Source organism: Entelurus aequoreus, linkage group LG07 (genome assembly GCF_033978785.1).
Source record: "Entelurus aequoreus isolate RoL-2023_Sb linkage group LG07, RoL_Eaeq_v1.1, whole genome shotgun sequence".
In the NCBI taxonomy this organism is placed as follows: domain Eukaryota; kingdom Metazoa; phylum Chordata; class Actinopteri; order Syngnathiformes; family Syngnathidae; genus Entelurus; species Entelurus aequoreus.
The window spans coordinates 80,686,682-80,701,281 of NC_084737.1; the positions used below are offsets into that span (position 1 = coordinate 80,686,682).

Sequence of the window (14,600 nt, forward strand, 5' to 3'; positions counted from 1 at the left end):
CAGCGAAGCCGGCGGCGTTTCTGGGTGTTGTTGATAAATGGCTTTTGGCTTTTGCATAGTAGAGTTTTAACTTTCACTTACAGATGTAGCGACAAACTGTCGTTACTGACAGTGGTTTTCTGAAGTGTTCCTGAGCCCATGTGGTGATATCCTTTACACACCGATGTCGCTTTTTGATGCAGTACCGCCTGAGGGCTCGAAGGTCCGTAACATCATCGCTTACGTGCAGTGATTTCTCCAGATTCTCTGAACCCTTTGATGACATTACGGAGCGTCGATGGTGAAATCCCTAAATTCCTTGCAATAGCTGGTTGAGAAATGTCGTTGTGAAACAATTTGCTCAGGCATTTGTTGACAAAGTGGTGACCCTCGCCCCGTCCTTGCTTGTGAACGACTGAGCATTTCACGGAAGCTGCTTTTATACCCAATCATGGCACCCACCTGTTCCCAATCAGCCTGTTCACCTGTGGGATGTTCCAAACAAGTGTTTGATGAGCATTCCTCAACTTTATCAGTCTTTTTTGCCACTTGTGCCAGCTTTGTTGAAACATGTTGCAGGCATCAAATTCCAAATGAGCTAATATTTGCAAAAAACAACACATTTTTACAGTTTGAACATTAAATATCTTGTCTTTGCGGTCTATTCAATTGAATATAAGTTGAAAATATAACTATATATATATATATATATATATATATATATAAAAAGTATAAAAACAGATTGACATGTATCATGAGGCTGCAACAAAAAAACTATTATGAACAATTGCTGCATAAACATAAAAATAATATCATTGAAACCTGGAATGTGCTTAATACAATGATTAAAAAATCTAGCAAAAAGGATTTTACAGCTTATCTGGTAAAAGTTTCAATTATTGAAAATATAGAAGAAATAGCTGAGGAATTCAATAAGTTTTTTGTGAATGTTGGCCCAAATTTGGCAAAAAATATAAATTTTAATATGAATGATGAAAAAAAAGTTCAAGCGTGTATCTGACATTAAAAATTCAATGTTTCTTGGCGGAGTTTGTGAAAGTGATGTGTTAGAAGTGGTCAGAAAGTTTCAAAACAAAAAAATCTGTCGATGGTAACAACGTGGATATGTCACTTGTTAAAGAAGTGGTGGATTGTGTCCTGAAGCCGTTTACTTATATATGTAATACATTTTTATCAACTGGAACTTTTCCTGACAAAATGAAAATTGCTAAAGTTATTCCAATTTATAAAAATGGTGATAAACACATGGTCTCAAATTATAGACCTGTGTCTCTACTACCTCAATTTGCAAAAATTCTTGAGAAATGATTTGTAAATAGACTTGATCAGTTCATTGACAAACATGAGCTACTGAATGATCATCAGTATGGAAACAACACACCGTTGGAGTATTTATTGACTTATGTAAAGCTTTTGACACAATCCATCATTCCTTACTTCTGCAAAAATGGTCAAACTATGGCATAAGAGGTGTTTCACAACAGTGGTTAAGTAGTTATTTAAGCAATAGATCTCAATATGTGGAAATTAATAAGACTAAATCACAGCCAAGAAGAGTAACTTGTGGGGTGCCACAAGGCTCGGTATTGGGACCTAAGTTATTTATACTATATTTAAATGGTATTTGTTCAGTGTCTAATAAGTTGAAATTTATTATGTTTGCAGATGATACAAATGTATATTGTTCAGGAGAAGACTTGAAGGAAGTGTTGAGGATAATAGAGGTTGAGTTGATTCAGCTAAAAAAATGGTTTGATATTAATAAGTTATCATTAAATGATAAGAAAACTAAGTTTATGGTGTTTAGTGGTGCAAATACAAACTGTGAAGCAAAATTAAAATTAAATCAAGTGGAAATTGATAGAGTATATGAAACTAAATTCTTGGGAATAATAATTGATCATAAATTATGTTGGAAACCACATATTGAATATATAAAGGGAAAAATATCCAAATCCATTGCTATTCTTTATAAAGTAAAACACATGCTGAATAAGAAATGTTTGCATATGTTATATTATTCTTTTATTTTTCCATATTTAACATATTGTGTTGAAGTTTGGGGAAATGTTTATAAAACAAACGTAGACCCAATAATTAAACTTCAAAAAAGGGTCATTAGAATAATACACAAAGTGTGCCAATCCATTATTTATGAGTTCTAATGTGTTAAAATGTTCAGATATTGTGTTTTTAAAAACAATGGAAATGATGTTTGGAGTAAAGAACAACAGCCTTCCAGCTTGTATTCTTAGCTTATTTACATTAAGAGGAGAAAACTATAATTTACGGGGGATATTGGTTTTCGAAATATGTAAAGCAAGAACGAATACAAAATACAAATGTATTTCCGTTTTAGGAGTTAAATGGTGGAACAAGCTCAGTGATGAGTTGAAGACATCTTTGTTAAGGTTTAAGAAAACATTGAAAGGTGAAATAATTGAAAATGATAAAATATAGCAACGATTACTTTCATCCCATTGATTTTTTTTTTTCTTTTTAATGTTGATGTTCCAGGTAATCTTATTTTCAGTGAAGGTATAGGATAGGCAAATATAAGCCTTGGCTTCAGCCTATTCCTTTTTCGGTCATGCTTTTTTCTTTTCTTTTCTTTTTGTGTGTAAATGTGTATGATTGTTATATATGTATCATTTGTACTGTACTGTCACACAAAATGGTTAATGGTTGATCATATGACCGAAATAAACTTATTTCATTCAAATTCATTCATTCAATTCATTCAAAATGATTAGCAAATCATTGTATTCTGGTTTTATTCACCATTTACACGACGTGACGACTTCACTGCTTTTGGGTTGTGTGCATTGAGGTCAACACGTGATATATTTCATGTATTTATTGTTGTTCGGATGCCTTCCACGGTTTGAACACGCTCTCTGAGCGCAGCTCTATACTGCATTTAGAACACTGACGATTTCCCGCGGCCCCAAACGCACGCAAACAATGGTTCACGCGTTGCCATAGTTACCACAGCCACAGGGGGGGTGAGGGGGTGGAATCTGGTGGCGTACGATGTCTTCGGGTCATTTGCACTAATCAATTCGGGATTCATTTGCATCCAGTGGAAAAAAAAATATTTATATATATATGAATAATACAAAATACGCCGCCAACCATCTTTTCATGTGGACTGAAGAAGTATTATGGGCTGTTTTGTTCTTCTTATTGAGTACTTGGAGACAGGATTTTAAAGTGATGTTTTTGTGTGTTCTACTAGGTTGGGCCTCACTGAGGGACCTTCTCCAAGCTCACTAAAATATTCTTCCGACATGTGAAGATGTTGTCGCCCAATTAAGGCATCCAAGGAAGTCTTTTTGTCGCTCTTGGAAAGTTTTTTTTTTTTTTTTTTTTTTTTTTCTCCCCCCCGGATCATCCTCTGTGGCATTCAAAAGTTCAACCTGAGGCGTACATTGAAGTCACGGGAAGGAGGACGGACGGAGAGAAGCCGCGATGGGCAGACCAACAAAAGGATGAATAAAACATTTGCATAGGAGGAGTCGTGACATCTGCCACAAGAGTGAGTTTCCTTCTCGTCACCTTCATGCCTTCTTCTCTCCTCTACTTTCTCCCTCGCACTTTGCTTGATGACCTCCGCCAAGCTCCATCAAAAGTCATATTTTCATTAGAGATGTACCATAATATCTACGGCTTTTCACACGCACACGTGAATGCAAAGCATACTTGGTCAACAGCCATACAGGTCACACTGAGGGTGGAAATATAAACAACTTTAACACTGTTACAAATATGCGCCACACTGTGAACCCACACCAAAGAAGAATGACAAACACATTTCGGGAGAACATCCGCACCGTAACACAACATAAACACAACAGAACAAATATCCAGAACCCCTTGCAGCACTAACTCTTCCGGGACGCTACAATATACACCCCCCCGCTCCCCCTAAACCCCGCTCCCCCCCCCCCCAACTTCCAGAGAGCATGTCCCAAATTCCAAGCTGCTGTTTTGAGGCATGTTAAAAAAAAAATAATGCACTTTTGTGACTTCAATAATAAAATATGGCAGTGCCATGTTGGCATTTTTTTCCCCCATAACTTGAGTTGATTTATTTTGGAAAACCTTGTTACATTGTTTAATTTCGGGGGTGTCCAAACTTTCTCCACTGAGGGCCGCACACGGAAAAATTAAAGCATGTGGGGGCCATTTTGATATTTTTCATTTTCAAACCATAACAAAATATATGGATTTTTTATTTATTTGACCTAAGGGTCCCGGGGACCATAAAGGGTCTCAGTTAGAGATGTCCGATAATATCGGCCGATATATGCGTTAAAATGTAATATCGGAAATTATCGGTATCGGTTTTTTTATTATCGGTATCGGTTTTTTTATTTTTTATTTAAAAAAAAAAATTAAATCCACATAAAAAACACAAGATACACTTACAATTAGTGCACCAACCCAAAAAACCTCCCTCCCCCATTTACACTCATTCACACAAAAGGGTTGTTTCTTTCTGTTATTAATATTCTGGTTCCTACATTATATATCAATATATATCAATACAGTCTGCAAGGGATACAGTCCGTAAGCACACATGATTGTGCGTGCTGCTGCTCCACTAATAGTACTAACCTTTAACACTTAATTTTACTCATTTTCATTCATTACTAGTTTCTATGTAACTGTTTTTATATTGTTTTACTTTCTTTTTTATTCAAGAAAATGTTTTTAATTTATTTATCTTATTTTACTAATTTAAAAAAAAAGTACCTTATCTTCACCATACCTGGTTGTCCAAATTAGGCATAATAATGTGTTAATTCCACGACTGCATATATCGGTTGCTATCGGTATCGGTTGATATCGGTATCGGTAATTAAAGAGTTGGACAATATCGGAATATCGGATATCGGCAAAAAGCCATTATCGGACATCCCTAGTCTCAGTCATTAAAATGTTAAAAATAAGTCAGATTATTATTATTATTTTTTGATTATTTAACGCTTACAGTAAATCTCTATATCAACTTCAAGTTGATATAAAGTAATACAAATTAAAAAACATGTTTTATGGCTTTTCTGTCAAAAACAACTTAGTTTTTTTATAGTAAAACTGAAATATGCAGTATTTAGTAATTAGAGCCCTAAAATATCAATAATGCAGGACACCATTGATTTTAATTATTTCATATTTTTGAGTAATCACAGTGAAAATATTAATAAAATACCACTAAATATATTTGGGATCCAAAAGGTGCCCCACTCATAAAGTGATACATTTGTTTAAGTTTTTCTTTTACTTTCAACACTTAAGCTACGAGATCAACTTCAGATATATCTGTCCATTTGATGCTGGAACTATTATTTTGTTTGTTTTATGCGCTTTTGTCAAAGAAAACTTTGACGTTTTTATACGGCTACTACACAATATATGCAATATTTACCACTTAAAACATTTTAAAGCGAAATATTTGAAGTAATTGGAGCCCTGAAAATAGTTCATTATAACATGGATTTTTTGTCATTATTTTCTTTTTTTTGAGCAATGGCAAAAAAAAGAAAAATAAAGAAAGACAAAAGAAGAAAAAAAACAGCCTACATGGCAGCTTTTGTGTCAACATTGCAACTTTTTCTCGTTAGATTTCACCTCATTCCACTTTTTCTAATTTTTATTTTTACAATAGTATTTCCAGAATGTGTGGCGGGCCGCTAAACAATTAGCTGCGGGCTGCAAATGGCCCCCGGGCCGCACTTTGGACACCCCTGGTTTAATGCATCCAGGGGGGCATCACAACAAAATTAGGCATAATAATGTGTTAATTCCACGACTGTTTATATCGGTATCGGTTGATATCGGAATCTGTCGGACAATATCGGAATATCGGATAAAAAGCCATTATCGGACATCTCTAATGTTGATCATTGTTTAGTTCAGGCCCGGGCGATTATTTTGTCTCGGGGGGGCCACATTTAGAGAAAAAAATGTGTCTGGGGGGGCCGCTATATCTAATTTTCGGAACAAAACATAATGTTGACAACAAAATAGAATGATAAATGACACAATATGTTACTGCATACGTCAGCAGACTAATTAGGAGTCTTTGTTTGTTTACTTACTACTAAAAGACAAGTTGTCTAGTATGTTCACTATTTTATTTAAGGACAAACTTGCAATAAGAAATATATGTTTAATGTACCCTAAGTTTTTTTGTTAAAAAAAAGCCAATAATGCCATATTTTTGTGGTCCCCTTTATTTAGAAAAGTACCGAAAAGTATCAAAATACATTTTGGTACCGGTACTAAAATATTGGTATCGGGACAACCCTACTTTGTAGTATGATAAAGAATACGCTTAATGCAGGGGTGTCCAAACTTTTCCACTGAGGGCCGCACACGGAAAAATTTAAGCATGCGGTGGCCATTTTGATATTTTTCATTTTCAAACGATAACAAAATATATGGATTTTTTTTTTAACCTTTAGGGCTCCCGGGGACCATAAAGGGTCTCAGTCATTAAAACATTAAAAATAAGTCAAATTATTATTATTATTTTTTATTTAACGCTTACAGTAAATCTCTATATCAACTTCAGGTTGATAAAAAGTAAAAAAAGATAAATAAATAAATAAAGGTTTTATGCCTTTTCTGTCAAAGACAACCTTGTTTTTTATAGTAAAACTGGAAATATGCAGTATTTATTAATTAGAGCTCTACAAGATCAATAATGCAGGACACCATTGATTTTAATTCTTTAATATTTTTGAGAAATCAGTGAAAATATTAATAAAATCCCACTAAATATGTTTGGGATCCAAAAGGTCCCCCACTCATAAAGTGATACATTTTTATTAGATTTTTTTTAAACTTACAACACTTAAATTACGAGATCAACTTCAGATATATCTGTCCATTTTACGTTTGAACTATTATTTTGTTTGTTTTTATGCTCTTTTGTCAAAGAAATCTTTGATGTTTTTATATGGCAACCACACAATATATGCAATATTTTTTCCACATAAAACATTTTAAAGTGACATTTTTTAAGTAATTGGACCTTGAATAGGTCAATAATTCATTATAACTAGGGATGTCCGATAATGGCTTTTTGCCGATATCCGATATTCCGATATTGTCCAACTCTTTAATTACTGATACCGATATCAACCGATACCGATATCAACCGATATATATACAGTCGTGGAATTAACACATTATTATGCCTAATTTGGACAACCAGGTATGGTGAAGATAAGGTACTTTAAAAAAATAAAATAAAATAAGAGAACTAAATTAAAAACATTTTCTTGAATAAAAAAGAAAGTAAAACAATATAAAAACAGTTACATAGAAACTAGTAATGAATGAAAATGAGTAAAATTAACTGTTAAAGGTTAGTACTATTAGTGGAGCAGCAGCACACACAATCATGTGTGCTTACGGACTGTATCCCTTGCAGAAATGGGGGGGAGGGAGGTTTTTTGGGTTGGTGCACTAATTGTAAGTGTATCTTGTATTTTTTATGTTGATTTAATAAAATAAAAATAAAAAAACCTAAAAAAAACCAACGCGATACAGATAATAAAAAAACCGATACCGATAATTTCCGATATTAAATTTTAACGCATTTATCGGCCGATAATATCGGCAGCCCGATATTATCGGACATCCCTAATTATAACATAGATTTTTTGTCTTTTTTTTTTTTTGGAGCAATGACAAAAAAAAAAGAAAAATAAAGAAAGACAAAAGAAAGAAAAAACAGCCTGCATGGCAGCTTTGTGTCAACATTGCAACTTTTTCTCGTTAGATTTCACCTCATTCCACTTTTTAAAATGTATTTTTCAATTTTTGCAATACTATCAATTTTGCCATTTTTTCAGAATGTGTGGCGGGCCGCTAAATAATTAGCTGCGGGCCGCAAATGGCCCCCGGGCCGCACTTTGGACACCCCTGGTTTAATGCATCCAGCGGGGCATCACAACAAAATTAGGCATAATAATGTGTTGATTCCACGACTGTTTATATCGGTATCGGTTGATATTGGAATCTGTCGGACAATATCGGAATATCGGATAAAAAGCCATTATCGGACATCTCTAATGTTGATCATTGTTTAGTTCAGGCCTGGGCGATTATTTTCTCTCGGGGGGGCCAAATTTAGAGAAAAAAATGTGTCTGGGGGCGCCGCTATATCTAATTTTCGGAACAAAACATAATGTTGACAACAAAATAGAATGATAAATGACACAATATGTTACTGCATACGTCAGCAGACTAATTAGGAGTCTTTGTTTGTTTACTTACTACTAAAAGACAAGTTGTCTAGTATGTTCACTATTTTATTTAAGGACAAACTTGCAATAAGAAATATATGTTTAATGTACCCTAAGTTTTTTTGTTAAAAAAAAGCCAATAATGCCATATTTTTGTGGTCCCCTTTATTTAGAAAAGTACCGAAAAGTATCAAAATACATTTTGGTACCAGTACTAAAATATTGGTATCGGGACAACCCTACTTTGTAGTATGATAAAGAATACGCTTAATGCAGGGGTGTCCAAACTTTTCCACTGAGGGCCGCACACGGAAAAATTTAAGCATGCGGTGGCCATTTTGATATTTTTCATTTTCAAACCATAACAAAATATATGGATTTTTTTTTTTTTAACCTTTAGGGCTCCCGGGGACCATAAAGGGTCTCAGTCAATAAAACATTAAAAATAAGTCAAATTATTATTATTATTTTTTATTTAACGCTTACAGTAAATCTCTATATCAACTTCAGGTTGATAAAAAGTAAAAAAAAAAGAAAAAAAAAAAAAAAAGGTTTTATGCCTTTTCTGTCAAAGACAACTTTGTTTTTTATAGTAAAACTGGAAATATGCAGTATTTAGTAATTCGAGCTCTACAAGATCAATAATGCAGGACACCATTGATTTTAATTCTTTAATATTTTTGAGAAATCAGTGAAAATATTAATAAAATCCCACTAAATATATTTGGGATCCAAAAGGTGCCCCACTCATAAAGTGATACATTTTTATTAGATTTTTTTTTTACTTTCAACACTTAAGTTACGAGATCAACTTCAGATATATCTGTCCATTTTACGTTTGAACTATTATTTTGTTTGTTTTTATGCTCTTTTGTCAAAGAAATCTTTGATGTTTTTATATGGCAACCACACAATATATGCAATATTTTTTCCACATAAAACATTTTAAAGTGACATTTTTGAAGTAATTGGAGCCTTGAATAGGTCAATAATTCATTATAACTAGGGATGTCCGATAATGGCTTTTTGCCGATATCCGATATTGTCCAACTCTTTAATTACCGATATCAACCGATACCGATATCAACCGATATATGCAGTCGTGGAATTAACACATTATTATGCCTAATTTGGACAACCAGGTATGGTGAAGATAAGGTACTTTAAAAAAAATAACAAAAATAAGATAACTAAATTAAAAACATTTTCTTGAATAAAAAAGAAAGTAAAACAATATAAAAACAGTTACATAGAAACTAGTAATGAATGAAAATGAGTCAAATTAACTGTTAAAGGTTAGTACTATTAGTGGAGCAGCAGCACGCACAATCATGTGTGCTTACGGACTGTATCCCTTGCAGAAATGGGGGGGAGGGAGGTTTTTTGGGTTGGTGCACTAATTGTAAGTGTATCTTGTGTTTTTTATGTTTATTTAATAAAATAAAAAAATAAATAAATAAATAAATAAAAAAAAACGATACAGATAATAAAAAAAACGATACCGATAATTTCCGATATTACATTTTAACGCATTTATCAGCCGATAATATCGGACATCCCTAATTATAACATAGATTTTTTGTCTTTTTTTTTTTTTTTGAGCAATGACAAAAAAAAAGAAAAATAAAGAAAGACAAAAGAAAGAAAAAACAGCCTGCATGGCAGCTTTGTGTCAACATTGCAACTTTTTCTCGTTAGATTTCACCTCATTCCACTTTTTAAAATGTTTTTTTTAATTTTTGCAATACTATCAATTTTGCCATTTTTGCAGAATGTGTGGCGGGCCGCTAAACAATTAGCTGCGGGCCGCAAACGGCCCCCGGGCCGCACTTTGGACACCTCTGGCTTAATGCAAACAAGATTCATGTGTTCATGGAGGATTTTTTTGTCACACTCCTGGCTGATGCAGTCTGCTTGCATCGGGGCCAAGTGGAGCAGTGACCTACCAGATGGTGGGCTGGTGAAAGTAGCTCTTCAGTCGTAATGTGCAATCAAACATCATCACGGACTGGAACGGGCCAGAATTTGCTTTCCTTTTTTTCTTGTTCCACCTGTGTCACACTCCCTTCCATCTCCCCCCCCCCCCCACAGCCTGGTGTGTGATGCTGTGTCCCCTCCTCTCGCACCCGGAGACATGCCCGTGCAGGAGATGGAGGTGAGTCCTGTCAAGTCCCTCTACTGGGAGCAGTTCCCCCCCATGTCCCAGCGCAGAGTCTACTGCACCCCCGTCCACCACGAGGGACTGCTCTACGTGCTGGGGGGCTGCAGCGAGACCGGCACGCCCCAGGACAGCGTGGAGGTCTTGGACGTGGAGAGCCAGACGTGGAGCCAGCTGCCTCCGCTGCCCACGGCCAGGGCGGGGGCCGCCGCCGTGGCCTTGGGAGGCCAGGTTATGGTGTTGGGGGGCATGAATCAGCAACAGACCCCCTTGGCGTCAGTGGAAATTTATCACCCGGATGAGGGCAAGTGGGAACCGAAGGCCAGCCTGGGGCAGCCGTCCATGGGCGTCACCACCGTGCAGAAAGGTAAGAAAGACTTTTATTTGGGAAGAAAATGCATGGGGATTTTTGAGTTTTAATGCATTAATTCATTATTCTCTGTATTTTCCTTTAATCTTTCTGTATTGACCCATTTGGGCGGGAAATCAGTCACACATGATCGAGGAATGTGTCAAACATGTCTAATGTCAGGTTCAAACACTGATGACATCTATTAAACGGACAAGAAGCAAGGAATCATGCAGAGACAGAGTTCAATTTAGCTCATGAGGAGAACGCATGGAGCTGCACACTTAGTCACAGTCTCACCCTACGCTCTAAGGCAGTGGTCCCCAACCACTGGGCCGTGGACCGGTGGCACCGGGCCGCACAAGAAATTAAAATTTTTATTTTTATTTTTTATGTATTTTTAAAAAAATTAAATCAACATAAAAAACACAATGTATACATTATATATCAATATAGATCAATACAGTCTGCAGGGATACAGTCCGTAAGCACACATGATTGTATTTCTTTATGACAAAAAAACAAAACAAAAACAAACAAAAAAAATACAACATTCCCCCCCCCCCGGTCCGTTGGACACATTTTCAAGCGTTGACCGGTCCGCAGTCAAACATGTCTAATGTCAGGTTCAAACACTGATGACATCTATTAAACGGACAAGAAGCAAGGAATCATGCAGAGACAGAGTTCAATTTAGCTCATGAGGAGAACGCATGGAGCTGCACACTTAGTCACAGTCTCACCCTACGCTCCGGTACCGGGCCGCACAAGAAATTAACATTTTTTTTTTTTTTTTTAATGTATTTTTTAAAAAATTAAATCAACATAAAAAAACACAATATATACATTATATATCAATATAGATCAATACAGTCTGCAGGGATACAGTCCGTAAGCACACATGATTGTATTTCTTTATGACAAAAAAACAAACCCCCCCCCCCCGGTTCGTTGGACACATTTTCAAGCGTTGACCGGTCCGCAGTTACAAAAAGGTTGTGGACCGCTGCTCTAAGGTACAGCTCCCGCGTCCCTCTATTTTATTCAGGAGTTCCCCAGTCAACATCACTGAGGCCGCCTCTAAAAGAAGTGGTCACACATATCATGCAAAGCAGCTCCAGTACGCACAATACGTGACGGAATGTGCTGGGGGCCTTGTGATTTCGCCTTGTCTCTGCTGCTTCGTCTGCGTGCTGTCGTCTTATCTTCGTTGAAGTCCTTGGCTGTTAGCGGGCTAAAACAAAGACAACATCTGCGGCTGAGGCCACCCCTCAGACAAGAAGTTTTGTCCTCGCACAGATAGAAAAAGCACAGCTTGAGCACAATAGCTATTAACTACAGCAACGGACTTGAAGCATACTAAAGTTGTGTGATAACTTAAACATATTTATTCTAACAGTTGGTCAAATAAAAACAATAAAATACAAACATTTATGAATAATCCATAAAGAAAGTGAATGCGTCATTTGCCATCGCATTTTATGTGCCCATAAAACGATTTAATATTTTACTATTTTATTAAATTAAATAATACATTTTTTCCAGTGCCGAGAAAAAAAATGCATTATATCAAATTAAATCAAAGTTTATTTATATAGACCTTAATCACAGGTGCCTCGAAGCTCTGCACAAACCACAATGACATCACTGGTCTGGACCCACATCCGGGCAAGGAAAAACTCGAAATTCCAATTGGAAAACACATAAATCTTGGGAAGACAATAGCCATACTAGGGATGATAATGACGGATGATGTATGTCAGTGGTCCCCAACCTTGAGGGGGGGGGGGGTATTTAAAAAAAAAAAAAAAATTGTTTTTTTTTTTTAACATAAATAAATACAATCATGTGTGCTTACGGACTGTATCCCTGCAGACTGTATTGATCTATATTTATATATAATGTATATATTGTGTTTTTTATGTTGATTTCATTAAAAAAAAAAAAAAAAAAAAAAAAAAAAAATTCTTGTGCGGCCCAGTACCAATCGGTCCGCGGACCCGGTGGTTGGGGACCACTGATGTATGTCACATATGCGCAGTGAGCAAGTGCGGAGATTGCCAGAAAGAAACTGTCATTCTACAAAACCCAAAAAGCAGTGAAGTTGGCACGTTGTGTAAATGGTAAATTTGGAACATCCCACAGGTGAACGGGCTAATTGGGAACAGGTGGGTGCCATGATTGGGTATAAAAGCAGCTTCCATGAAATGCTCAGTCATTCACAAACAAGGATGGGGCGAGGGTCACCACTTTGTCAACAAATTTGTGAGCAAATTGTGGAACAGTTTAAGAACAACATTTCTCAACCAGCTACTGCAAGGAATTTAGGGATTTCACCACCGTAATATCATCAAAAGGTTCAGAGAATCTGGAGAAATCACTGCACGTAAGCAGCTAAGCCCGTGACCTTGGGTCCCTCAGGCGGTACTGCATCAAAAAGCGAAATCAGTGTGTAAATGATATCACCACATGGGCTCAGGAACGCTTCAGAAACCCACTGTCCGTAACTACAGTTCATCGCTACATCTGTAAGTGCAAGTTAGAACTCTACTATGCAAAGCGAAGGCCATTTATCAACAACACCCAGAAACGCCGCCGGCTTCGCTGGGCCTGAGCTCATCTAAGATGGACTGATGCAAAGTGGAAAAGTGTTCTGTGGTCTGACGAGTCCACATTTCAAATTGTTTTTGGAAACTGTGGACGTCGTGTCCTCCGGACCAAAGAGGAAAAGAACCATCCGGGTTGTTATAGGCGCAAAGTGTAAAAGGCAGCATGTGTGATGGTATGGGGGTGTATTAGTGCCCAAGACATGGGTAACTTACACATCTGTGAAGGCACCATTAATGCTGAAAGGTACATACAGGTTTTGGAGCAACATATGTTGCCATCCAAGGTACGTTACCATGGACGCCCCTGCTTATTCCAGGAACCCTCAGGTTGCTGGCACAGGCCGCTCTCCCAACCGCCCCTCGCCGTCCCCATTTAGGCTTATTAAGATAATGTAGACACTTGGCAAACACTTTGATGAGAAAACTCCGACTAAAAGTCGCTGCCGTGAAGTTGCAGACTTAAAGGCCTACTGAAATGAATTTTTTTTATTTAAACGGGGATAGCAGATCTATTCTATGTGTCATACTTGATCATTTCGCGATATTGCCATATTTTTGCTGAAAGGATTTAGTATAGAACAACGACGATAAAGATTGCAACTTTTGGTATCTGATAAAAAAAAGGCTTGCACCTACCGGAAGTAGCGTGACGTAGTCAGTTGAACATATACGCAAAGTTCCCTATTGTTTACAATGATGGCCGCATGAAGTGAGAGAGATTCGGACCGAGAAAGCGACAATTTCCCCATTAATTTGAGCGAGGATGAAAGATTTGTGGATGAGTAAAGTGCAAGTGAAGGACTAGTGGGGAGTTGAAGCTATTCAGATAGGGAAGATGCTGTGAGAGCCGGGGGTGACCTGATATTCAGCTGGGAATGACTACAACAGTAAATAAACACAAGACATATATATACTCTATTAGCCACAACACAACCAGGCTTATATTTAATATGCCACAAATTAATCCTGCATAAAAACACCTGCGTGTTTGTTATGCTAGCTCCTAGCTCCTCTGCTAGCTCCTAGCTCCATAGAACACGCCAATACAATTCAAACACCTGATCAACACACACAATCACTCAGCCCAAAAGACCGTTTACCTAACCCAAGGTTCATAAAGCTTATATATTTTTAAAAAGTTACGTACGTGACGCGCACATGCGGTCAAGTTATCGAATGTTTAGCAGCCAAGGCTGCATACTCACGGTACCTGATATTCAGCT

General features: G+C 36.7%; 1 protein-coding gene across 1 annotated transcript in view; it reads left to right on the plus strand.

Annotated features, from left to right (window-relative positions):
• LOC133654316 (kelch domain-containing protein 8B-like) overlaps positions 1-14,600 on the plus strand; it is a 356,145-nt gene that overhangs the window by 56,013 nt on the left and 285,532 nt on the right. Inside the window, exons 2-3 of the mRNA XM_062054614.1 lie at positions 3,239-3,538; positions 10,353-10,786. Coding sequence (XP_061910598.1) covers positions 10,396-10,786 — 391 coding nt within the window. The 5' untranslated portion in view covers positions 3,239-3,538; positions 10,353-10,395. The remainder of the gene's footprint in view (positions 1-3,238; positions 3,539-10,352; positions 10,787-14,600) is intronic.